Here is a 25,267-nt window from a genome sequence, read left to right on the forward strand (position 1 = left end):
GCTAACAGGTCATAAAATCCCTTAAAAAAATAAAATAAACAAACAGTAAGTGAGACGTTACAATCAAGTTACAGTTTAAAATTTATTACCATACTTTATGGATCAGTGCTCAGACAAGTTTTCACACGTCTCGACGAGTTGACTAATATTCGTGGTCATGACACTTTTTCGAAGTGCATCTAGGGCATATTCGGGTTATGAAAATTTGTTTTCCTTTAAACAGTTTTAATTTTGTAGGATAACAAAAAGCATACAGTTCGAAGCTGTGACTAATGAACACCTGACTAAGTCCATGTGACTGATGGGAGCCAAGAGTTCCCTTATTTTTTTTATATTCTGGGGTTGCAGCAGCTTAGAAGGCCCATGTTTGGTTATATCCAGTTGAAACTTCTAGTATGTGTTGGTACTACTGGCCACAACAGTAGTATTCGTGCTCTTTAAAGTAATCTACAAGTACCACAAAGTAATCTACTCCGAATAATCTGTTATAGTAAAAAAAACAAATTTGCTATGAAAATTTAGTCAGAACTTCATGCTACACTTTAGCAAGTGTTGGATCATTTTGAAACAGACAGACATTGTGATGTTTAGTTTCTGATTTATAAATATTCAAGAGATTCGCTTAAATTCACTAATCAAGCGGCAAAGTCGCTTCTGAAGACTAATGTAAATTTCGAACATCCATTTTAATAATCCTCCTAAATAATCTTAATTTCAAACTGTTTCAAATTCGAAAGGCGGAGGTAGTTCCTAATTCGATACGCAATTTTTATAAACTAGTATAAATATATCCGCTAATGGACTAAATGTGACCAAAACCCTATCGCGCAAGACATTGCCTATCGGAAATAGCGTTGGATAGGACACAGTCTATGGCGCAGCGAAGTCAACGCAGCATCAATCGCGTTTGAGTGGCAACCGTTAGGCAGGAGAAGACCTGGTCGCCCTGTACATACTTGGCGACGCACTGTGGAGAGTGAGATGAGGACTGCCAACGTGGCCTGGAGTGATGTCAAGAAGCAAGCGCAAGACAGGGTCAAGTCGAGACAACTTGTGAGAGCTCTATGTACCAGCGGGGTACCCTAGGACTATAAAAACAAGACATAAATATATCCAATAAAGTCTCCTCGTTTATATATTTTTTCCCAATACTTTTGCGTGGCACAGTAATTGTTGAAATTTAAGATTCAAGCGTAAATGACTATTGTTGTTTTTTTGTTTGTCAGGTTCAAAGACGGTGTCGCGTATCCGTGGTCGGCTGGCGTATCGAATCTCATCCTGTATCCGGAAGCTGCAAATCAGACGCTTTACACACGGCGGGCATCGCGCGCAGACTCTGGCAACTACACCTGCCGACTCAGCAACGAAACCCACATACAGACGCACACGGTCAGGCTCGATATACTAGGTACGTGTCTGTCGGCGTTAAGCCAGAGCTTTCACACAGTAAGGTCTTTTACAATGAAAATAAGTCGTCGTGGCCTAAAAGATAAGACGTCCGGTGCATTCGTGTTGAAGCGATGCACCGGTGTTCGAATCCCGCAGGCGGGTACCAATTTTTCTAATGAAATACGTACTCAACAAATGTTCACGATTGACTTCCACGATGAAGGAATAACATCGTGTAATAAAAATGAAACCCGCAAAATTATAATTTGCGTAATTACTGGTGGTAGGACCTCTTGTGAGTCCGCACGGGTAGGTACCACCACCCTGCCTATTTCTGCCGTGAAGCAGTAATGCGTTTCGGTTTGAAGGGTGGGGCAGCCGTTGTAACTATAATTGAGACCTTAGAACTTATATCTCAAGGTGGGTGGCGCATTTACGTTGTAGATGTCTATGGGCTCCAGTAACCACTTAACACCAGGTGGGCTGTGAGCTGATCCACTCATCTAAGCAATAAAATAAAAAAATGTAGGAAAGGAAAAAAAATATTGAAGTACTTTAAAATACTTGCGATGACGTAAATAACCTATTTCCAATAATTATTTTAATAATGGACTTAGTAATTATTATTAAATCAATTAGCCCTGACTCTGTTGGATTTATTGGTAACCGATTAAATTCAAAGAAAACTGCTTTAACGTGTAATTGTTTCGCAGAAAAATCGACAGACACACCGAGAACAATGTTCATTACGAAAGACCAGTGGGTGGAGGAGGGGGGGCATCTGCGTCTGTACTGCGAAGCGCTCATAGGTAAGTGGAGACACACATGAAACGTATCCTACGAAGCGCTCATAAGTAATTGGAGACACACATGGAGCGTATCCTGCGAAGCGCTTATAAGTAAGTGGAGACACACATGGAGCGTATCCTGCGAAGCGCTTCTAAGTGGAGACACGTATGAAGCGTATCTATGTTTTAGATTTAAAACATTTTTACGAATATGAGATACGTCGGTTGGTACGTGAATGTGATTAAAGCTTCACGCAGCCGTTCTGATGGTGATAACACATCATCGGGTAAGGTGTAACGCCTTCAAGGCACTAATAATAAATACTGTTCGAATTAAATGACGTAAGTGACGTGGGAAGCAAATATTAAATTGAAAATTACTTATTTCACCTTTTATAAAAACCAATTTAACGTTATCGCAATGTGACTGTTAGGTTAATGTTTTAATTAAAAATGCTTTAGAGACTTTAGAGTTTAGACGAATAACGATATTTTCCTGAGCGCTATGATATGTCCCTCTTCAAATGAGGGTTACGGAGAGTGCTTAGAGGTAGATAGTGGCTTGGCTGTACCACTGGCGTTGCTGATGTTCATGAACCATTCACCATTAAGTGGGTCGTATGCTCGTCAGCCTACAATGGCAATGGAATAATCAGATTAAGCTGGATTGAAATGCCATTCATTCAGTATGGGCTTAATAACAAAACTTATTTAAATGTTGACATTTTCGAATAATGAATTTTTGGCTATTGCCCTCTACGTCCACTTTGTATACGCTAATTTCTATACCAGCTCTTTAGACGACAGTATATATACAGCTTATTGGTATAGTGTTATAATATTATGTGTTATGTTAATATTAACAAATTTATATTTATTGTCGCGTAGGTCGTTCGAATTTAGCAGATGCCCGTAGCGACCTCCGCTGGAGGAAGGTCTGGTCGAACGGCACCGAGGGAGACTTGCCTCCCACGCAAACCGAAATCAAAACCTCCCGGTGAGTTTTTTTTCTATTTTAATTTTCATAGCTTAAATATGTAAACAAGCTTACTGTTGTGCTTCTAGTTTAAATTGATCACTGCGGCCCATAAATGTAAGAAACTAAATGCCGCCCTGCTCACATTAAGATACTAGGTCGATATTCTCAACTGTATACAGTTACTTGTATATAGTAATATATTTGTTGTGTGACTGTAAAGGGCGTCACACACGGCGAAGATACTATAATATTTTATATTAACATCGTCACACACGGCGAAGATACTATAATCTAATATATAAAATTCTCGTGTCACAATGTTCGTTCCCATACTCCTCCGAAACCGTTTGACCGATTCTCATGAAATTTTTTATGCATGTTCAATAAGTCTGAGAATCGGCTACTATCTATTTTTCATACCCCTAAGTGATTAGGGTTGTCCACCCCTAACATATTTTTTTAATTTGGAGTTTTTTTTTGTTATAATGAGGTATTATGTGGTTGAATGAGGTTTTGTTATTTTTATTATATATTCCATCAACGTTCACAGCGCTATATGCCTCTTTCACTCATTTACCACATCCTTACACACTTACAATAAATTAGTTTTTTTTTTCTACACTAGAAAGTCTCTAGAAATCTTATATATGGCAAGACAATGTTTGCCGGGTCAGCTAGTATTTTATATTAACATCGTCACACACGGCGAAGATACTATAATATTTTATATTAACATACAATATCGCTCGCTATACATTTTGTATGAACTATCGCACGTGGTTAAGATAATATATAATTATGTATCTTCGCCGCGTGTGACGCCCTTTATAAATAAACGGAGCACCGAGAAAATTGATTCTGCCGTTTTTTTTTGGTCATTATTTGGTGATAGTTGTTTTCGAAATTTTCATTGGACACATTGATATTAGCGCCGTTTGTCATTTCCTATCGTTCAGCTAATATAGGTCTCGAGTTGCGCTTAGAGTTAGTAATACGTCATTACGGATCCTCCCGATCCATTAACGGTGCTTTTAGGTACCTCAAACACCGGTCACCGTCCTCGCTGAACCCGTCGCTTGCGACGAAGGGTTCGACGAGTAAATTAACCCATAGACACAGCCCACTGAGTTTTTGCCGGATCTTCTCAGTGGGTTGCGTTTCCGACCCGGTGGTAGATTCAGCCAAGCATTGCTCTTGATAGGGCCAGTGTTAGCAACACTTTCGGTTTGAGCCCCGGGAGCTCACCTACACGTTAAGGCGAATCTGAAATTGCCTCTGAAGGCTATCAGGATAGGTAGGGAAAAAAAGACTTGGTTTATTGAACGAGCGAGAAGACCTCAATGTTTGAGGTGCGCGCTTATGAAGCGTTCAGTTGAAGTATCATTTGGGGGGGGGGGGGGTGTTAGGTGGATCTGTATTACCTCGCTAGAAAAAAACAGATCCCTTTGCTCTATCATCTCAAGCCGACCATAGCTCATATTTGTATGGGATTAGAATCATTTGCGTACGTTTGCCGCTAGAGGCGCTGTTCCAATTGCATACAAAGTTGGTTTAACTTTTACGCTATCGAGAACGTTAAGATACTCGCACTAAGCACACTGTTCTAAACGACAGAATTAATTAACTCATAATAATTAATATTGCTTTCGCAGCGACGACGTACAGGATATAATCGGTTCGTATTTGATTAACGAGCGCGTGGCGGCCCAGGACTACGGGATGTACGTGTGCCTGATCCACAGCAACGACGTCGAATCCCGGAGCTACGTAACGATACATTACACACGTGAGTACCGTCCATCGAATCACTTTAAACAAAAATTTTTATTTATTTATTCATTTATGTTTTTTTATTGCTTAGATGGGTGAACGAGCTCACAACCCACCTGGTGTTAAGTGGTTACTGGAGCCCATAGATATTTACAACGTTAATGCGCCACCCACCTTGAGATGTAAGTTCTAAGATCTCAGTGTAGTTACAACGGCTGCCCTATCCTTCATTATAGCACTATTGCTTCACGGCAGAAATAGGCAAGATGGTGGTACCTACCCGTGCAGACTCACAAGAGGTCCTACCACCAGTAATTACGCAATTTATAATTTTGCGGGTTTCATTTTTATTACACGATGTTATTCCTTCACCGTGGAAGTCAATCGTGAACATTTGTCAAGTACGTATTTTATTAGAAAAATTGGTACCCGCCAGCGGGATTCGAACACCGTTGCATCGCTACATACAAATGCACCGGACGTCTTATCCTTTAGGCCACGACGCGACGACTACATGTATGGTGTACTTATATTTCAGTATTTTTTTAAAAACGAATAGTTGAGACAAAACATTATTTCGGTCGCGGCGTAAACTTAATTTCGAATCAACCTAAACGAACGGGTTTAAGGCGAACGATATTTATTGTATATCTGTATTTTATTATTTCGTTTAGTTGTAAATGTATTGTATATGATTGTTTAGATAAATGAACGATCTCACTGCCCACGGTGTGTTCAGTCAACGCCCACTGACCCTTGAGATTGGAGGTTGTAGTCTTGGTGGAGTAATAGCATCATAATAGCAAACGGCACGGTAGGCAGCGGCTTGGATCGGTAGGCAGTAACTTGGCTCTGCCCCTGGCATTGCTGAAGTCCATGGGCGACGGTAACCACTCACCATCAGGTGGGCCGTATGCTCGTCTGCCTACGAGGGCAATAATTAAAAAAAGGCAATAAAATTATTAAAAAAAATAACTTGTCATGCTCCTCATACTCAAATCGTTTATTTTATCATAGAACACATTGATGTTGCTGTTAGTATTTATAACGACCAGAACGTACGAGAACAATAGTTCAATATCAATTTATGAAATGACTAGACCTAAGGTTTTCTCTTCTATATTCTCCCTCTCTGCTGAGGATCGCGACCACGTGTGACGTGCCTCTACATTATTCGGTCATGGGTGGCATGGACCGCATGGTACAGACTACCACCAAGTGCTTCTCTTACTAGATCTGACCATCTGACTGGTGTTCTGCCCACGGCGCGCTTGCCCTCTATGCAACCCGCAATTATGAGTTTCTCTAATTCATGTCTGGGAGCCCAGGTTCCCGGCAGATGACAGAGCCTTTTTGGCATGTTTAGTTCCCTCCCAAAGTTTTACTTGTTTTCAATTTATAATCCAAAGAGGAATAACACAAAAACTGCTGGTCAGATATTGATAACACAGGACCAAAGCAGAAGCACTCCGGTTAAAAAAAAACATTAAAATTGGTTCACCTCCAAAAAATTTTTGAGCTAACACTGTTAAAATAAATACAGTCCAATCGAGGAGTTATTCAATTTTTTAAGTCACTTTAAAGTATCCAGGGTGTGAATTCTGTCTTTAAAGAATCGTATGAAATTTTCTTCAGATTTGTTGAGATATTTTGATACACGAAGCCGACCTAGAGGTTTGGTGATTGTCTCTGGTACCTTTAAAACGTGTCGACGCTGTTATTCTTGACTTTTCTTAGTTATACTGAGACTTTTAGCGGGAACGCGAGGAGTGAAGTTGTGTGATTTGTTTTATTTTGTCTATTTGGTGTTTCTTCAGGTTTATATGTGTAATAACGGTGGTTTATTAACTGCTTAGTGTGTGTGTGTGTGTGTGTGTGTGTGTGTGAAAGTGCACAAATGTGGGAAAATAAAACAAAGCCGCTGGACGTAACTTCTCTAGATCCTCCAAAAGGTCCACTGAAAAAGTCTCCGTAAATAACCGCCATTTTACTGAGATTATATTTCAACCCATATCGTCTCATTTTATTTCATTTCAGGCCATGCCATGTTTCATATTAATCAACTTCATTTCATTTCACTTCATACTATCATTTTTCATATATAAAAAAGTAATAGTGCAGTTTTCATTAAAATCAAAATAAGACTTGACCTAAAGGTCTTAATTACCAGGTCATAATAACAAAATAAAATCTCAAAAAAAAAATTGTTACACTAAACTTCTTTCGCAATTTTAACCATCTCTACAAGTATTCAGTTAACTGAAAACAAAATTCGCTTTTCAATTTTATTTTATAGAAAACAAAAAGTTTATGAGCCGAGTTCAGTTTTGAATGAAACTTGATTTTGAGATACGAAATAATATATACTTTCGCGGAATCATACTTTATACAGCCAGGCGTGAATACATAGAATCGCTCGTCAACTTCCGAACTACGTGACCGGTGTACGTGCCCATACGTCTAACAATAACTTTATGATATGCTTATAAATTAGATTTACTACCGGTTTTCGAATCGAGTAACCATAAAATATAATCATTTTCGAACGCTTCCTGTGGAAGTTCTAAACGATTGTCTATTCTGTGCGCTCGCCACAGTGGGACGTACCTACGCTTCGAAAACGAATGCTGTTTGTAATACGTCATCATTTTAAAATGGCACGTTGAAAACTGTATTGCTCGATCGAGAATCGAGTTGAAATCGTAATAAATAAAATGCCACCCGATTTTGTTATGACTTCAACGAAAATTGATGCGTGTAAATATTTGAGGGACGAAAATCGAAGCATTGAATCGATTGAAACCAATCATCATATTATTATGGTTTTTTTCTTCTTCTTGCTGAACTCTATTTAATAATGAAAGTTTTAACTACTCAGTTGTTATGTATTCCTTTACTTGATTTAGTATCCCCAACAGACTTCAATAAGGCTGTGCGTAATGATAATCGCCTTTTCGTTGCCGCCGCTATCGACGCCCTAAACACGTCCTTACGGATCCATCAGATCCAATAATCCTTGCATTATACGCCTTCCGCTCTAATACTAGGAGTAGGGACCCCGATAACCGTACTCGTGTCAAACCTAAACATCAGCTCGCTGTGTTTCTCGCCGGCTAGTAGTAGATTCATTCGCAAAGTGGCTTCCCTTGAGTTGTTAGGTCTCCTTTGGAGGCGCTCGGGTAGCTGTTAGAAAATCCCAACCCTCCTGGCTGAGCCCTTGCTCGCCCCACCCACTAGCCCTGGTAAAACTGGGAAGATCTCCGGGCCACCAGTAATCTCTCAAACATAAAAAAATCTCCCGAAACAACAAATAACAACAAATAATTAAAAAAAAAAACACATTAATGACAAACATGTAATGTGAGGTGTATTTTACGTGGAACAGTTGAAAAATGACACTCAGCGTGGGTCGGCTTGTGTTTGTGAGAACCGATTACAAAAAAAAAACAATATTTTTTATCATTTAAGGTTTTAAACTTCATAAACAGAAGCTAACTACTACCTTATTACAAACACTTCTCTTTTTCAGTACGTTTTTTTATGCACTTGCAAGAGTATAGTGAATGCAACTTGCACACGCCTCTCTTGTTAATTCGGAAACCGTCAATAATTCATTTATTTTAAATTTCATTAGAAATTGATTTAACCAAATTGAATTTCTAACTGTATCCGTTGATTAAGGTCAAAGGAACAGACACATTAATGTACACTGCTGCTAAGTTTCATTTTCGACTAAGGCAAATAAAAAAAACCAGATAATCGGCTAAATGCTTTAATTTCGTCGCTCCTAAATTAGTCGAATAAATATCAAGTTGTAAAGAAATAAGCTACAGTCCGTATATGCCACAGTCCTACTACTCTATAAGAATAGACGGCTATAATACAAAAGTAGTTCGTCGCGCTTACCGCTAAGGCTGGTAAAATATCCTAATATCAATTTTACTGGTGGTAGGACCTTATGTGAGTCCGCACGGGTAGGTACCACCACCCTGCCTATTTCTGCCGTGAAGCAGTGTTTCGGTTTGAAGGGTGGGGGCAGCCGTTGTAAAACTATACTTGAGACCATACAACTTATATCTCAAGGTGGGTGGCGCATTTACGTTGTAGATGTCTATGGGTTCCAGTAACCACTTAACACCGGGTGGGCTGTGAGCTCATCCACCCATCCAAGCAATAAAATATAAATAAAAAATATATCGGCTAGAACTTTGCTATCCGGGTCACAAGCGATTCTAGTTGATATAAAAGTATGTTTGTCGTGCAGACGCTCCCGGTGGTGCCGAGAACGGGTGGTGCGGCGGATCTCAGGTACCGTGGCGGGTGCTGGCGGCGGGTGGCGCGGGGGGTGCACTGCTGCTGCTGACCATGGTCGCCTTGCACCGCCGCTGCACGCCACGACTACTGCTCGCTGTGAGACACGCACGGGCCAGAGCGCAGACCACTGCACACACTGCTAGAGGTATCCACATTAAAACATATTGATTGATTCAATTAAGGCATTATTACTTCTTCTTATATGTGTATAAATGAATTGCTGTTCGTTAGTCTCGCTAAAACTCGAGAACGGCTGGACCAATTTGGCTAATTTTGGTCTTGACTTATTTGTGGAAGTTCAGAGAAGGTTCAAAAGGTAGATAAATATGTAAACCCTTGGAATTAAATAAAAATAAAAATAATGTTTTTCCTCTGATGTCGTCCCTCGTCGGACGGATTCCTTTTGTTTGTTTTAAGTTTATTTTATACAAAAGTTTAGGTCTTTTATTTATCGATTGAGGCACTACCAAGTCTGCCGGGTCAGCTAGTTACTTCTTAATTTTAGATAGATCGACTCATAATGTGATCCTCTATAAAAGCAGTAGTTTGAAAAAAAAATGCGAGCATTGCAAACCCTAACCGTAGCGATGCAAATTGACTAGGGTTGTCACGCTCTAAGGACCTGCGTCACATTATGTTTCACACGCTCTCTCGCAGTTATGTGTACTTGTGACTGTAACATGCTAATATTTATTTGCTCTAAGCTGATTACGTTGAGTTTTATTTGAGTATTGTGACTGTTATTTAAGGAATGAAGTCAGTGATTCTCAACCTTTTCTTGTTGCGGCTCACTTTGGCGATTGCAAAATTTGACGGCACACAAAGGAAAAGATATGATTAAAAGTTGTTTACTTAACTACAACACTCTGGGTACAATAATATTAAGATAAAAATTTTGAATGTAAAACTTGGCGCCTCACAAAGGTACTGCGATTGACTCATTAAGTAATAAAATCTTGTTAATTAAATTTATTTTATTTAGTAATCATTAGTATATATCATATAGTATGTATCTATTGTATAAATTTTTTTATTTGATTTTTTTTCTATTATAATATTGCCAATAGTGCACCGCAACATACCTGCTATATTATTATATTTTCCAGAATTTCTGTAAATTAAACGGTTGTCTGGAAGAGATCGCTTTCCTGGACTGTTTTTTTTAAGTGTTAAGTTTTTTTTTGTGTGCCCTAAAGTGTATTCGTCAGATTGGAGCCCCGTGAGCTCACCTACTAATTAAGATTATGCTGAAATAGCCTCTCAAGGCTCTCATCTTAGGCAGGGAAAAAAGTGTATTCTCTCTCTCTTTCTCTCTCTCATTTCGTAGACATAGTAAAAGTAGTCACCAAATTATAAATTAGTGTCTGTGTGTAGTACTGGAGAAGGAGTTCGACGTGCTGGTCTGCTGGACGGCGGTGGACGCGGAGCTGGTCCGGGGCGCGCTCCTCCCGACGCTCGTGCTCAAGTACCACTACCGCGTGCACGCGCTGCAGCTCTCCACGCAACCTGACCTCTGTTAGTGCACGTGTACATACATCACTACTATAGCGTTAACGGGGTTGTGCCTCGAGCATTGTTTATTCCGTATCCCTTTGCCTATAAAGCCAAAAAAAAAAACGTTGAAGTACTCTGTGCATGTCTAATAGAAAAAAAATAGGAATTGAAAAGGCAAGGGGATTTAATTCAAATGGAACTTTTTTTTTTGTACTTGTTGTTACTTGTATGATTTTAATGAATTGTTTTTTTTATAACAACTGGCTGGCTGTACTATAATATTAACTTAGACCTTAATGTCTAATTTCCATTAAATAATTTCATCACCTATCGAAGTTTGGTGGATAAAATTGAAGCAGGACTTTTAGAAACCTTGGCGTCGTGAAATTTTCATTAATTCAAGATCCAGATTATCATACGATTGGTATTTATTGGTGGACAGTTGTAGATTCGCGCAATATGTGGTTAAAATAAATAATAGTTTAAAAAAACGAACAAAATACGCTTTTATAGAAAATCCAACTAAAAAATAGAAAATAAATTTTAATAAAAATTAGTGTAAGAAAAAATGATTTTATTGTAAAAAAAAAATATTTTTTAATTGGATTTTCTATAAGAGCGTATTTTGTTCGTTTTTTTAAACTGTTATTTATTTTTCATTTTTAGTTGAATTTCAATTTTTTCAATGTTTTTTTTCATTTTTTTTATTTTGAATTTTCATCTTACCTTAATAATTTTGACTTAATCCGATGTTTTGAGGGGGGTCAAAATCATGTTCAAAGATTCCGTTACAAACGTACATACGTCTGAAGCTAATAAAGACTGGCATCCGGTATGTATAAGTCTGAAGGGCAGTGTACTGTGCGTGCAGGGTACAGCGAGCTGGTGGGCGAGGCGGCTCGGTGCCGGTCGCTGGTGGCGGTGCTGTCGCCGGCGCAGTACTCGCCGCAGCAGCTGCTCACCGCGCTCAGCCAGCTGCGGGCCCTACCCCTGCCGCCCGTCGTCGTCCTACTACAGGTAACGAGCAGGAAACTTGAACTAGTGTTGTAACTGTGAACATTGTAAAAGTGTAAGGGCTGAGTCACACCGGAATGGCAGCGGCCGGCAGCGATGCCAGCGGATCCCGGCGTCGTCGCTGGCGCTGGCTAGTCTCCTCTTGACTAGTTTAGTTTGTTTGGAGTGGACATGATGGAATTGGTTATTACATATGACCGCGGTGCCGCGAGCGGCCTTATGTCGCCGCTGGTAGCCACGGGCAGAACCACCGACAAGACGCACGTGGCGCGCGGCTGCTCGCTTCACCGCGGGCAGGCGGAGGCTGTGTCGCGACCTTTTCAAGCTTTTCAAGCGATAGTGATCTTTTAAGTATATAGATAAAGTTTAAAATTATTTCACACTGAAAGTGCTCGCCGCGACGTTGCCGGCCGCTGCTTGTATGTATTACATAGACAATCTCGTATTTGTAGTACATAGCTACTTTGTTCAAGATAAATAGATAGTATAATTATCCGATCGCGACGGGGCAACGCAAAGTCGCCGTCGCCCGAAACATGTCTTGTCGGATCCCCCGGATTCATTCTCGGTGCTTATAGGACTCTCAAGCACCGGTCACTGTCCTCGTCAAACTCGCCGATTAGTTCGAAGAGTTCGACGAACGAACTAACCCATAGACACATCCTGCAGAGTTTCTCGCCGGATCTTCTCAGTGGGACGCGATTCCGATCTAGGGTTAGATTCTGCGAAGCTTTGCTGTTGCTAGGGCTAGTGCTAGCAAATTCTTTTAGGTTGAGCCCGTGAGCTCACCTACCCGTCCGCTTTTAGCTGGAATAACCTCTTAGGCTACCAGTGAATAGGTAGGAAAAAAATCAATAGTTTGGCTCATTTTTTTTTAATGTTTGTAGTTTGTAATGCAAACCCCCAAAGGTAGGTTATATCAGAAGGCTAGACCCTATTTCTACCGCGAAGCACTGGTGCAATAGATTTCGTCCTCATATCTCGAAAATCTAGACTATCGTCATCACTTTACACCGTGTAGTTCGTTCACCCTTGTACGTAATAATAATACTTAAAAGATCAAGTTACAAATATCAACATTATGTCAGCTAGCGGTGCTACTGTCGATGGAGACGTATGATGATGCGTCAAATTTATCGATTATTTCCTAATTGACGAAATATCTAATAATATATCTGACGTAAGCGTGAAGGAAAACGTTCTAAGAAACGGTTCCAAACTGTATCCTTATTTGATGACGTTGATGCGCTTCAAAGGGAATTTTCCTCGTGCATAAATTAGGACCATTTACCGTAATATCATGAAGGAAGTCAATAAGGCAGAGGGAATAAGGGCGGATCTTTTCGTGTCTCGGCAAGGAAAGCCTACTGCAATTAGGTCTTCGCCACGTGAATTATATTAAAGGATTTAGCCGGCAATCGCAATACCCCTGCTTAGTGGGGCAGGGCAGGGCTCTTAGCCTAGGCATAAGGGGTTACGTCGATGAGAGATTCGTGCCCCCGCAATCAGCTTCACGACAACTCAGCAATATCAGTGGTAGGACCTCTTGTGATTCCGCACGGGTAGGTACCACCACCCCGTCTATTTCTGCTGTGAAGTAGTAATGCGTTTCGGTTTGCGTCGTGAGGCAGCCGTTGTAATTATACTGAGACCTTAGAACTTATATCTCAAGGTGGGTGGCGCATTTACGTTGTAGATGTTATAGGCTCCAGTAATCACTTATCACCAGGTGAGCTGTGAGCTCGTCTACTCCTCTAAGCAATAAAAAACAAGATTTGTGTGTGATTAATTTTAAGTTCTATTCGAGGTATAAAGAAAATATGACTGGAGTTTTCGCAACAACCCACGGTCATTCGGTAACGTGCGAACTTATTATGGTACACTTCATTCACGGTTTTTTTTTATGATTGAATGATTACTGGTGGCCCGGAGGCCTTTCCAGTTTCACCAGGACAGGTGGGCGAGCAAAGGCTCAACCAGAAGGGGTGGGATTTACTAACAGCTGCCCGAGCGCCTCCGAAGGAGACCTAACAGCTGAAGAGCAGCTGCTTCGCGAATGAATCTACTACCGGGCATGCGGGACCGATGCATGGGTTAGGTTGCAGGTCGAACTCTTTGTCGAGTTCGACGAGTACGGTTACCGGACATTCACGGTTGCTTGCATAAGAGTTAGTGTATTGCGCAAACGAACGCTCGGAGATCGTGATCATTGAATGATAAAAAATATCTAATTTTTTGTACGTTATTACAAAGTTAAGTCATACACTGTGTGCATTACTAAATTGTACGTTATTACGAAGTGAAGTCGTATACTGTGTGCATTACTAATAAAAATCTTACGTTACGGACGTTTTTTCCCGGTTAGGGTACCCTTCCGCATCGTCCCATAAGGAACATCGTTCCAAAAAATGAACGTTAGTATAATTAAGGTTCCATTTAACAGGATCTCCCGAAGCTGAAGCGCGAGGCGAAGGAGGGCGGGTCGCGGCTGGTGGCGGCGCTGCGCGGCTCGCGGCTGGTCGCATGGCGCCACGTGCACGAGCGCGCCTTCTGGACCGCGCTGCGCCTCGCGCTGCCGCTGCCGCCGCGGGGACAGGTACCCACCCTAACGACCCCTGAGCTCTACTACGGGCATCAACATCTATGTGCTATAACCCTTATTAGAGGCATAGTATATCAACGCGCCTATTTCTGCCGTGAAGCAGTAATGCGTTTCGTCTTGAAGGGTGCGGCAGCCGTTGTAACTATACTTGTGACCTTAGAACTTATATCTCAAGGGGGTGGCGCATTTACGTTGTAAATGTCTATGGGCTCCAGTAACCACTTAACACCAGGTGAGCTGTGAGCTCGTCCACCCATCTAAGCAATAAAAAAAAATTAATAATACTAAGCCCTTTCTTTATGTACAATAATAGGTAATACTACTGAGTTTCTCGCCGAATCTTCTCAGTGGATCGTGTTTCCGATTCGGCGGTAGATTCTGTGAAGCACGGCTCTTGCTAGGGTTCGTGTTAGCAACAACGTCAGGTTTGAGCCCCACGGGGTCATTTACTCGCCCGGTTACGTTGAAGTGGTCTCTCTCAAGACCATCAGCTTAGGTAGGGAAAAAAAAGACAATTTGCAGTGGATGGAATTTGAGCTATTCTTGATTCAATGTTCATGGTAGATAACAGTACGACAGTGCTCGTATCATTGGTAGCAATGAACACATTCATACAATACAAAAAATCATCTGTTTCTAGCAAAGTGCCAATTCAATTTGTTATGTCACGTTTTGTGGTTAAAAAAACCTCAGTAGAACGAATAACTAGATAGATGTACATCTCGCAGATTTTTTAATGTGCTCTTTGTTTTAGTACAACGAGATCCGGTCACCGTCCTCGTAGAACCCGTCGCTTGCGACGAAAGGCTCGACGAGTGAATTAACCCATAGACACAGCCCACTGAGTTTCTCGCCAGATCTTCTCAGTGGGTCGCGTTTCCGATCCGGTGTTAGATTCGGCGAAGCACTGCTCTTGCTAGGGCCAGTGTTAGTAACACTCCCGGTTTGAGCCCCGTGAGCTCACCTACACGTCAAGGAAAAGCTGATATAGCCTCTCAATGCTATCAGCATAAGTAGGAATAACAAATAATGGGACACTTTGTCACAATCAAAATTTTAAGTTACTTTAATTTATTTATTTTCATTTCAGACGAAGCCGAACTTAACTGAAACCGACGCGAAGAAAACGAATACAGGCAGTTTGACGGCGCTCGTTTAGACGCGCGTGTGGCCGGCGCGTCACGACGGCAGCTACTGGGCACTCGGCTCGGCGGGCCTTACCGGGCCTCACCGGGCCTGAAGGCCCTGCGATATGCACCAAGGCCACCGATGCCGTTAAATAAAGACTGTGACATTTTAGTTTTACGTTCGAATATCACGATGATATTTCAATTCGAGAGTGAATTTAATTTCGATAGTTTTCTGAAGATCTCAGAATGTTATTTTTTTTCTCTTCCGAATCTGTTCGAAGACTAAACAATTTATATTTCTCTTGTGCCAAAGGGAAACGGTTCGTCATGACAATTAATGCTACTTACCCAAACTTATTGGTTTGGTTGTATTAGACTATTTATTCTATTTAATTTCGATGAACATATCATGTCTAAATTTTAGTTTTCATTTGAAACTTAATTTTTTGTACTTTTTTTTTTGTTTGTTTAATCTTTATTTTAATAATATGCGTTTCAAGTATTATTATTATATTATCACAGAACACACGTTGTATTGGTATTAAAATTTTGAAGTTTGTATATTTTTTGGCTGTTATCTCACGTGGATGGATGGATTGATTAATTATGATTAATTTGGGTATATTTAGGTATAGTTAAATAACGGAACGTTAAATATAGTTTTAACAAATTTTTTTCGGTGTTCTGTGATTCTCGTTTCATTAATTTCGGTTAAGCTATTTATATGATGGCCGTTGTTCGTACGTTTTGGGCAGCGAGAGTGACGCTGACACGATCCCGGGTTCTGTGATAAAACGAAGAGCGGATATTATTAAGAGAGTGCAGCAGGGCTTTAGAGCCTCTAGTGCAGCGGTCGGGGAACTTTTTTAATTATTACTCCAAAACATTTTTGTGTAAGTTGATATTATCCCATGGCGAAGAACAAAAAAAAAACGAAATCGCTTCTTTTTAGCATCTTTCATATCATAGCCTCCATAATAATTTTGAAAAGAAAACAATAACTAAAAAGATAATTTAAACATCATTTATTCAATTTATCAATGTAATACCTAGTAATACATGACGGTAATAATATTAATATATGTAATATACAGTTGAGGAAAAAAAAAACGCCCCCACAGAAAATATAAGTAAATGATAATTTCTTGTTATTTTATAATTCATATGATATTTTTATGAGTTTGAAAATCACAACGATTCTAAAGAAGTTTCACTTCAATATATACTTTTTACTCACAAATGTTTCATTTTTACCGCCTAAAATTTTGGGGTAATTTACCCCGGTTCCCCGACCGCTGCTCTAGTGGTACAGAACCTTTATACGTAAGCTCTAATGTAGCGCGCCTCCGCCCTGCTGACTCATCTCTATCTAAAGCCCCTTGAATTTGCAAACATTTTCTATAACAAACCAACCGCACAACTCAAGGGTTGTTGACCGACTAAAATCCAGAGAGACTATTTATAATGGAATATAATGAAAATATAGTTTTCCGTTATCGAATAAGGCGAATTTAAGGGATAGATTGTAATGTTAGTTAGTTAAGTAAACATGTGCTGTAAATATAATCCGTAGTAATAAAAACTATTTTTGCATTGAAAGTATGTAAGAATTGTTAATTACATGGTTTCGTTTAATCAGTTTTTAACTGAATAATTTCGTAGTTATTATGTTTTTTTGTCACATTCCGTCGTAGTTATGAGTTGTTCGCTCATAAAAATGAAAGAAATTGAAATAAATGGGATTACTCAATTAATGGTCTTTTAATTACTAACCTTAACTTAAAACTTATGATCACAGGGAAAGTTGAAGGCAACAGATCTAGAGGCCGCAGCCAGACTCGTTGGTCCGATCAGATCCGCACCGCTTTGGACAGTACAGTGTACAGCGCGCTGCATGACGCCGTGGACAGGGGAAAATGGAAAAAGATCTTAAGATTGAAGCTCATGGGTGATGGTGGTCACGACCCTCAGACATGAGGAACACGACTCGAGGAGGAGGAATTACTAACCTACAGAATGTAAAATTGACGGGGGATGTAAAAAAAGAAAATAGCCTTGACTACAATCTAAAATTTTATTTTGTTGTATTAATCAACAAACATTTTCAATTTCTACAAACATCGGTATATTATCAGAATAAAAATTGTATGTTGAATATAATTTTATCAAATCCATAACCACATCGACATAAGTACAATACATATCACTGAATAAAATTAGATACTTAAAATATTATTTATCATCAAAGACACTTACAGTGTTAATAAGTAACGTTTCCTTTTTTTTTTCCCGTTATTTATATAATTAATGTAAGTACACGCTAAACCTATTATAATAGGCCTCGTTCAAGTCTACAAGTAAAATTGTAGCACCTTTTGTATATAATAATACGGTAAAGCTTTGATTTCTTCAAACAAACAAAAAAACTAATTAAGACACTGTTTACATTGTAGTAAATTTAAATTAAGAAAATATTCGATAAGGATTTGGTATTGCAGTCAAAATTTCCTTTTAACTACTCTAACATAAAGATCAATTTTGGTAACCATCCAATGGAAATCTCACTTGTTTTACAAACACGCAATAATCAACAAAAACCTATTCTTACAAATAGTTCCTACCATATAAATAACGAATACATTTGTGACATAAGCGTGACGTATCGGCGGGCAGCCTACACACTTACGGAATAAAACAGATCCTTTTGTACATCCCTCATAGGAACATTAATAACACGTATTTTAAGTAATTCGTAGCCTACATTCATGTTTAACTAGATCATTCTGTCGCACTCCCTAAATTTTTTTTCTCGTAAGCCTGTAACAAAAAATTATTTGTAAAATTGCATTCTCAGAAATAAAAAATAATAAGAATTTTTTTTGAGATACAATACATATATTCAGAATAAATTAACAGATTCAATTAATTTAATTTAATTGGCTGTTGTGCTTTATTATGTGTATGATCTCACGACCCGTCTAGTGTTAAGCCGAAACCCCATAGAATGCGGCCGAAATCAAGATTGTATTGCGTAACGGCCGCCCGGGAAATAGTCATAGGAGAACGCGGTGATGTTTAGTTATGTATTCTCACCACCGATCACACGTCATACCCTACGCAAATTAAATTTTTAGCGAATCTCATTTTTTTTTATTGCCCTTGTAGGCAGACGAGCACACGGGCCACCTGATGGTGAGTGGTTACCGTCGCCCATGAACTTCAGCAATGCCAGGGGCAGAGCCGAGCCGCTGCCTACGTTTGTTAGTCATTTGACTAGGCCATGCTATTCTTCAACCACGAGTGCACCGCGCCTGTTACCCACGTTATGAAGTCGTCGTGGCCTAAGAGATAAGACGTCCGGTGCATTCGTGTTGAGCGATGCACCGGAGTTTCCTAATGAATTACGTACTCAACAAATGTTCACGATTGACTTCCACGGTGTAGGAATAACATCGTGTAATAAAAGGGAAACCCGCAAACTATAATTTGCGTAATTACTGGTGGTAGGACATCATGTGAGTCCGCGCGGGAGGTACCACCACTCTGTCTATTTCTGCCGTGAAGCAGTAATGCGTTTCGGTTTGAAGGGTGGGGCAGCCGTTGTAACTATACTGAGATCTTAGAACTTATATCTCAAGGTGGGTGGCGCATTTACGTTGTAGATGTCCATGGGCTCCAGTAACCACTTAACACCAGGTGGGCTGTTAGCTCGTCCTCCCATTTAAGCAATAACAAAAAAAAACCCACCGGGCCCCGGACGCTACGTACCTGTTGCGCGACCCGCGCAAGCGTGTCGGCCATGGCCTTGCCGGTCTGCTCGACCATGCCGCGCAGGACGCCCTCGTGTTTCTGCAGCAGCACGTGCGGATGATCAAACTCCACCATTTGACCAGCGTCCATCACGAGAACCTGCGAAGTAAACTCAGTGATAATTTCGGCATACATACGCTAAGCAAGGTCAAGCTCACCTAGTGTTAAGCAATTTTAGCCCATGAACATTAGGTATAAATTACAATCTCATTTTACAATACGTCCGACGGGGACACATCAAAGGAAAACAAAACAGTTATTTTTATTTAATTCCGAGCATTTTCATATTTATCTACCTTTTAAACCTTCTCTGCACTTCCACTAATAATTCAAGACCAAAATTAGTCAAATCGGTCCAGCCGTTCTCGAGTTTTAGCGAGACTAACGAACAGCAATTCATTTTTATATTTATTCCTAATAGGTTATGAATCATTTTCCAATGCAGTATTTTCATGTGAGTGTTCAAGTTTTTTAGCATCCGACTTCAGCACATATACTTTTATACTTGCAAGTATTTTTTGCTCCTACCAGGGTGCCGTACTTTAAAATGAAAACCTGATAGCGTTAATACGCCTCATCTTTATTCTACTAGTGACCATCCGACCATTCACACACATTAGAAGACGTCATTGTTTCACGGAAATACTGAAGTAAACAGGCCCCGTTTTACTGGTGGTAGGACCTCTTGTGAGTCCGCGCGGGTAGGTACCACCATCCCGCCTATTTCTGCCGTGAAGCAGTAATGCGTTTCGGTTTGAAGGGTGGGGCAGCCGTTGTAACTATACTGAGACCCTTAGAACTTATATCTCAAGGTGGGTGGCGCATTTACGTTGTAGATGTCTATGGGCTCCAGTAACCACTTAACACCAGGTGGGCTGTGAGCGCGTCACCCATCTGAGCAACAAAAAAAAAAAAACTACCTTATCAGAATCCATGACGGTGTGAAGTCTGTGAGCAATCGTGAGTACTGTGCATTCTGCGAATTTGTTTCTAATTGTCGTTTGTATGAGGGCATCGGTTCTGAAAACGAGAAATACGTTTGAAAATCATCATTTTCGATATGAATTTTATTAAATTATATAAATATTCTCCTAATGTGACTAGTATGACATAAACTAATCAAACTTTTATATCAATTATATAAATTTGGTCTTTAAAGTACTGGCATGTATATATATGTCGGAGACAGACATTAGTTTGGTACGTAGCAAACGCAGCACGATTCCCGAGAGATGGCAGCACGATAGCGGTATCGTCGGAACTCGGCTAACTTCGTGCTATGACAGAACCTAGCCGATGGAGACGCCATCACACTTACCAACCAGCCTTCTAGAAGAGCGGTACATGCATCCTAAGAACTGTCATTCGTTTTCATTTGCTAATGTCAAGAGAAGACGAAATTGTTCTAAGACAACAAACGTGTTTTGTTGTGTACTCAATATTTATCTTAACTCGATCACTCTATTTGTCCATATGATGTCTGACAATGGTCTTAATAATGCAGTTTCTCCGACAGATATATATAATTCGTTAGATCGAAATAGAATTACAAATCGTCATTGTCAAACCAAAATCTGCTAGGTGCACTTTTTGAGATTTTTACTCTTTGACCTTTTCGTATAGTTCACAGCCCTAGCTACCGTATAAAAAAAACTGTTATCTATATTGTTACTGATATCTATATATATAAAAATGAATTACTGTTCGTTAGTCTCGCTAAAACTGGAGAACGGCTGGACCGATTTCGCTAATTTTGGTCTTGAATTATTTGTGGAAGTGCAGAGAAGGTTTAAAAAGTAGATAAATATGAAAATGCTCGGAATTACATAAGAATAACAATTTTGTTTTTCCTTTGATGTGTCCCCCGTCGGACGGATTCCATTTGTTTGTCTTAAGTTTCTTTTATACAAAAGTATAGGTCTTTTATTTATCGATTGAGGCACTACGAAGTCTGCCGGGTCAGCTAGTTACTTCTAAAAAAATCACCTTCATAAATGTTTTTACTCGTTAATTCAAAATAGAGTTTTCGCACATAGCAGATTCTGGTTTGACAGCGACGTAATATTGGAATCATGAATGTCCAGCTTTATGTAACTAATGTGGGGCGTATAAAGTATGTAAGTACTGCGGGTCGACGTTGGCGGTGGCCTCGTCCAGCACGAGCAGGCGGTTGCGCCTGACGATGGCCCGCGCGAGGCACACGAGCTGCCGCTGCCCCACGGAGAAGTTCCCGCCGCCCTCCGACATGCGAGAGTTCAGACCGGCCGGGAGCTCCTGCACTACTTCCTTCAGCTCAACCTGAGTACGACACCATTTATTACAATAACACTTGAATAAAATGTTTGACTATTAGAAATTTTCTTTTCATTTACCGAATTCAGTAGATTGTCATACATTAATGTCTCCTTGAGAGACGTAATAAAGATTTTAATTTGTGATATTTAAAATACATATATTATAATGAGGAAAGATTTGTTTGTTTGTTTATATTGAATATGCTCCGAAACTACTGAACCGATTTGATATAGTATTCACATATACTAGTCTTTGCGAGTCTTCAATAAAAGTAATTGGGTAAGTTTTTTTTTTTTCAATAATCCAACACTTTTACCGTCCAAATAGAAGTTTTGAAGAATCTCGCGTGAGATTAGAGGAGGGGGGAGGGAGTTGAGAAAAATCCTACGATATCCACCAAGGGGGGGGGAGAGGGGGTCAAAATATTCTCAAAAACGTCTCACGTAATTAATGGACGCCCCCTTACGAATTAGTTAACGTTACGATATTTTAACAAAATTTATTCCTCACCTCTTCCAAGGCCCTCCACAATACTTGGTCGGGATATTCATCGAAGGGATCCAGATTGTGTCTCATGGTGCCCGAAAACAGAACTGGCTCTTGAGGAATTATCGAGATCTGACTACGGAGCTCATGCAGGCCCATCGAAGAAGTCTCTCGATTATCGATTATGATCTCGCCTTCTATTGTCGCAAGCCTGGTGAAAAATATTAACATATCAATTCCGGAATATATTTGATACGATAATCAATTTAATACGGTAGTCACACATAAATAGAAATATTAACGAACTTGGGGCCCGCTCCGGCTCCGCTCGGGTCTTTAACAAAACTTTCAACGATATTTGACGTTGTTTTATTTTTAAAAATAAAATAACACTTATTGCGGCATAACGATAATAGTTAGTCATATGCTGTCGCGACACTTTTTGTAACTAATAATGTGTTCTACAAAGTCGTAGTATATTATTTTATTCTATTAACTATTATAATAGTTTTCGCAAGGCACGCGATGTAAAGAATATTTTAGGTAATTTTTTTACACCTTTGGTTGTTTTACACTATTGGATTTTTAGTAAGGATCCCTAATTGTTTCAGAAAAGATTATAGCCTATGTCACTCGGGAATAGTGTAGCTTCCAAACAGTGAAAGAATTTTTCAAATCGGTTCAGTAGTTTCGGAGCCTATTCAATACAAACAAACAAACAAATCTTTCCTCTTTATATTATTAGTATAGATGAGAAACCGTTTTACAATAATAATGTCGAATGATGATCGCGACTCATCGTGTGCGATGTAAGTAAATCTCGAACCAGTAGGAAGACTTCATCCGACTGGTCATGCGATGAAAGCTCCCTCATTCAGATGATACTCAAACGAATATAGAAATCAGGAGGTAACAGTGACGTCGTAGACTTGTATAATTCATTTATTTATTTATTTTAAAAAAGTACTGCCACATCACAAACATTTAACATTAAAAATAACTTAAACTATTTAACTTATGGCCTGACGCATGTGACAATAATGGCGTACATAACATTGACAATTCATCGGCTCGAAGATGGAATACAATAATAATAATAATAAAAGAATACCTAATGAAAACATACTTGGAAATTTAAATTTAAGAAGTAAAACAGTAATAATTGTTGAAATGTTAATATGAATGTCTAATAAATGTCATGTCATATCGAAACGAAAAGAAGAATGAAGACAAATAACAAACAAGACACGGTCATTATCATCATCATCATCATCAGCCTATAGCAGTCTACTGCTGGATATAGGCCTCTTCAATTGCTCGCCACTGATCCTCGGCTTCTCTCATCCAGCTCCTGCCAGCCACCCTGCACATATACTGGTGGTAGGACCTCTTTTGAGTCCGCACGGGTGGGTACCACCACCCAGCCTATTTTTGCCGTGAAGCAGTAATGCGTTTCAGTTTGAAGGGTGGGGCAGCCGTTGTAACTATACTGAGGCCTTTGAACTCATACCTCAAGGTGGGTGGCGGCATTTACATTGTAGATGTTTATGGGCTCTAGTAACCACTTAACACCAGGTTATTTATCACTTAGATGGCTGGACGAGCTCACAACCCACCTGGTGTTAAATGGTTACTGGAGCCCATAGACATCTACAACGTAAATGCGCCACTCGCCTTGAGATATAAATTCTAAGGCCTCAAGTATAGTTACAACGGCTGCGTTTGCCAATTCGCGGTCTCCACTCGCACACACAGTCGCATCAGTCGAACAAGTTTCACATCAATCTATTTAAGCTGACCTGAACAAAGCATTGATAAGAGAAGATTTCCCGGCGCCGGTCCTGCCGACGATGCCGACCTTCTCTTTGGGTAGGATGATGAAGGACAAGTCCCGGAGCACGGCGGGCTCGCCGGGCGCGTAGTACAGATGTACATGGCGGAACTGCACGCCGCCCGCCTCCGGCCACGAGGGGGGAGGCTTCTTGTCGCCCTCCGACTGGAGCGGGGGCTCCGATTCTATGTTCGAATATTCGTCGATCCTGTTTGTTAATTATTAATAATTAAACATTCTATTTTTCAAAAAAAAAGTAATATATTTGAAGTGAAACTTCTAATGCGAATTCCAACAAGGTTGCGTTAAACGTTTAACGCTACCATACTAGAAAGAGACAGAGCGAGAGTGAATGCGTGGCACTCGAACGCATGCACATAGTATACCTGTTACAGGCCAGCGCGAGCGTTAGCAACGAGTAGCGTCCAATAATTTAATGAAGTATTTAAAAATAATATAAAAGTGTACAAATAAGTGAGGACTCCCAAGAGGTCCTACCACCAGTGATTACGCAAATTAAAATTTTGCGGGTTTGATTTTTATTACACGATGTTATTCCTTCACCGTGGAAGCCAATCGTGAACAATTTGTTGAGTACGTATTTCATTAGAAAAATTGGTACCCGCCTGTGGGATTCGAACACCGATGCATCGCTACATACGAATGCACCGGACCTCTTATCCTTTAAGCCACGACGACTTCGTTTCACTTCATTCACGTACAACAAGTTGTACGCGCACCGTTTTTTTGATGACAATCTCTATGAGCACATTTTTAATCATTTGAATATGTTAAGTTAAATGCACCGCAGAGTGTTACGAAACATTTGGAAGGCAAAGCCAAGTTGGCGTCCAAAATGCTGGGAGTCCTCAACAGAGCGAAGCGGTACTTCACGCCTGGACAAAGGCTTCTGCTTTATAAAGCACAAGTCCGGCCTCGCGTGGAGTACTGCTCCCATCTCTGGGCCGGGGCTCCCAAATACCAGCTTCTTCCATTTGACTCCATACAGAGGAGGGCCGTTCGGATTGTCGATAATCCCAGTCTCACGGATCGTTTGGAACCTCTGGGTCTGCGGAGGGACTTCGGTTCTCTCTGTATTTTATACCGTATGTTCCATGGGGAGTGCTCTGAGGAATTGTTCGAGATGATACCGGCATCTCGTTTTTACCATCGCACCGCCCGCCATCGGAGTAGAGTTCATCCGTACTACCTGGAGCCACTGCGGTCATCCACAGTGCGTTTCCAGAGATCTTTTTTGCCACGTACCATCCGGCTATGGAATGAGCTCCCCTCCACGGTGTTTCCCGAGCGCTATGACATGTCCTTCTTCAAACGAGGCTTGTGGAGAGTATTAAGCAGTAGGCA

General features: G+C 40.3%; 2 protein-coding genes across 8 annotated transcripts in view; one reads left to right on the forward strand and one right to left on the reverse strand.

The window, feature by feature from the left end:
• Window positions 1-17,234, forward strand: part of LOC101741113 (uncharacterized) — a 57,442-nt gene extending 40,208 nt beyond the window's left edge. Inside the window, exons 3-11 of the mRNA XM_004928407.5 lie at window positions 1,227-1,408; window positions 2,103-2,198; window positions 3,066-3,174; window positions 4,809-4,942; window positions 9,191-9,385; window positions 10,615-10,755; window positions 11,606-11,751; window positions 14,192-14,344; window positions 15,441-17,234. Coding sequence (XP_004928464.1) covers window positions 1,227-1,408; window positions 2,103-2,198; window positions 3,066-3,174; window positions 4,809-4,942; window positions 9,191-9,385; window positions 10,615-10,755; window positions 11,606-11,751; window positions 14,192-14,344; window positions 15,441-15,509 — 1,225 coding nt within the window. The 3' untranslated portion in view covers window positions 15,510-17,234. The remainder of the gene's footprint in view (window positions 1-1,226; window positions 1,409-2,102; window positions 2,199-3,065; window positions 3,175-4,808; window positions 4,943-9,190; window positions 9,386-10,614; window positions 10,756-11,605; window positions 11,752-14,191; window positions 14,345-15,440) is intronic.
• A 306-nt stretch (window positions 17,235-17,540) lies between these two features.
• Window positions 17,541-25,267, reverse strand: part of LOC101736234 (ATP-binding cassette sub-family C member 4) — a 63,270-nt gene continuing 55,543 nt past the window's right edge. For 5 of the 7 annotated variants that reach the window (XM_062672593.1, XM_062672594.1, XM_062672590.1 and 2 more), the window contains 5 exons: window positions 23,871-24,110; window positions 22,096-22,282; window positions 21,416-21,588; window positions 20,211-20,310; window positions 17,541-19,389 (listed from right to left, as the gene is read on the reverse strand). In XM_062672593.1, the coding sequence (XP_062528577.1) occupies window positions 19,132-19,389; window positions 20,211-20,310; window positions 21,416-21,588; window positions 22,096-22,282; window positions 23,871-24,110 (958 nt within the window). In that variant the 3' untranslated portion in view covers window positions 17,541-19,131. The remainder of the gene's footprint in view (window positions 19,390-20,210; window positions 20,311-21,415; window positions 21,589-22,095; window positions 22,283-23,870; window positions 24,111-25,267) is intronic. The other 2 variants (XM_038016007.2, XM_038016003.2) reach the window with 1 other exon arrangement.

Source organism: Bombyx mori, chromosome 15 (genome assembly GCF_030269925.1).
Source record: "Bombyx mori chromosome 15, ASM3026992v2".
In the NCBI taxonomy this organism is placed as follows: Eukaryota; Metazoa; Arthropoda; class Insecta; order Lepidoptera; family Bombycidae; genus Bombyx; species Bombyx mori.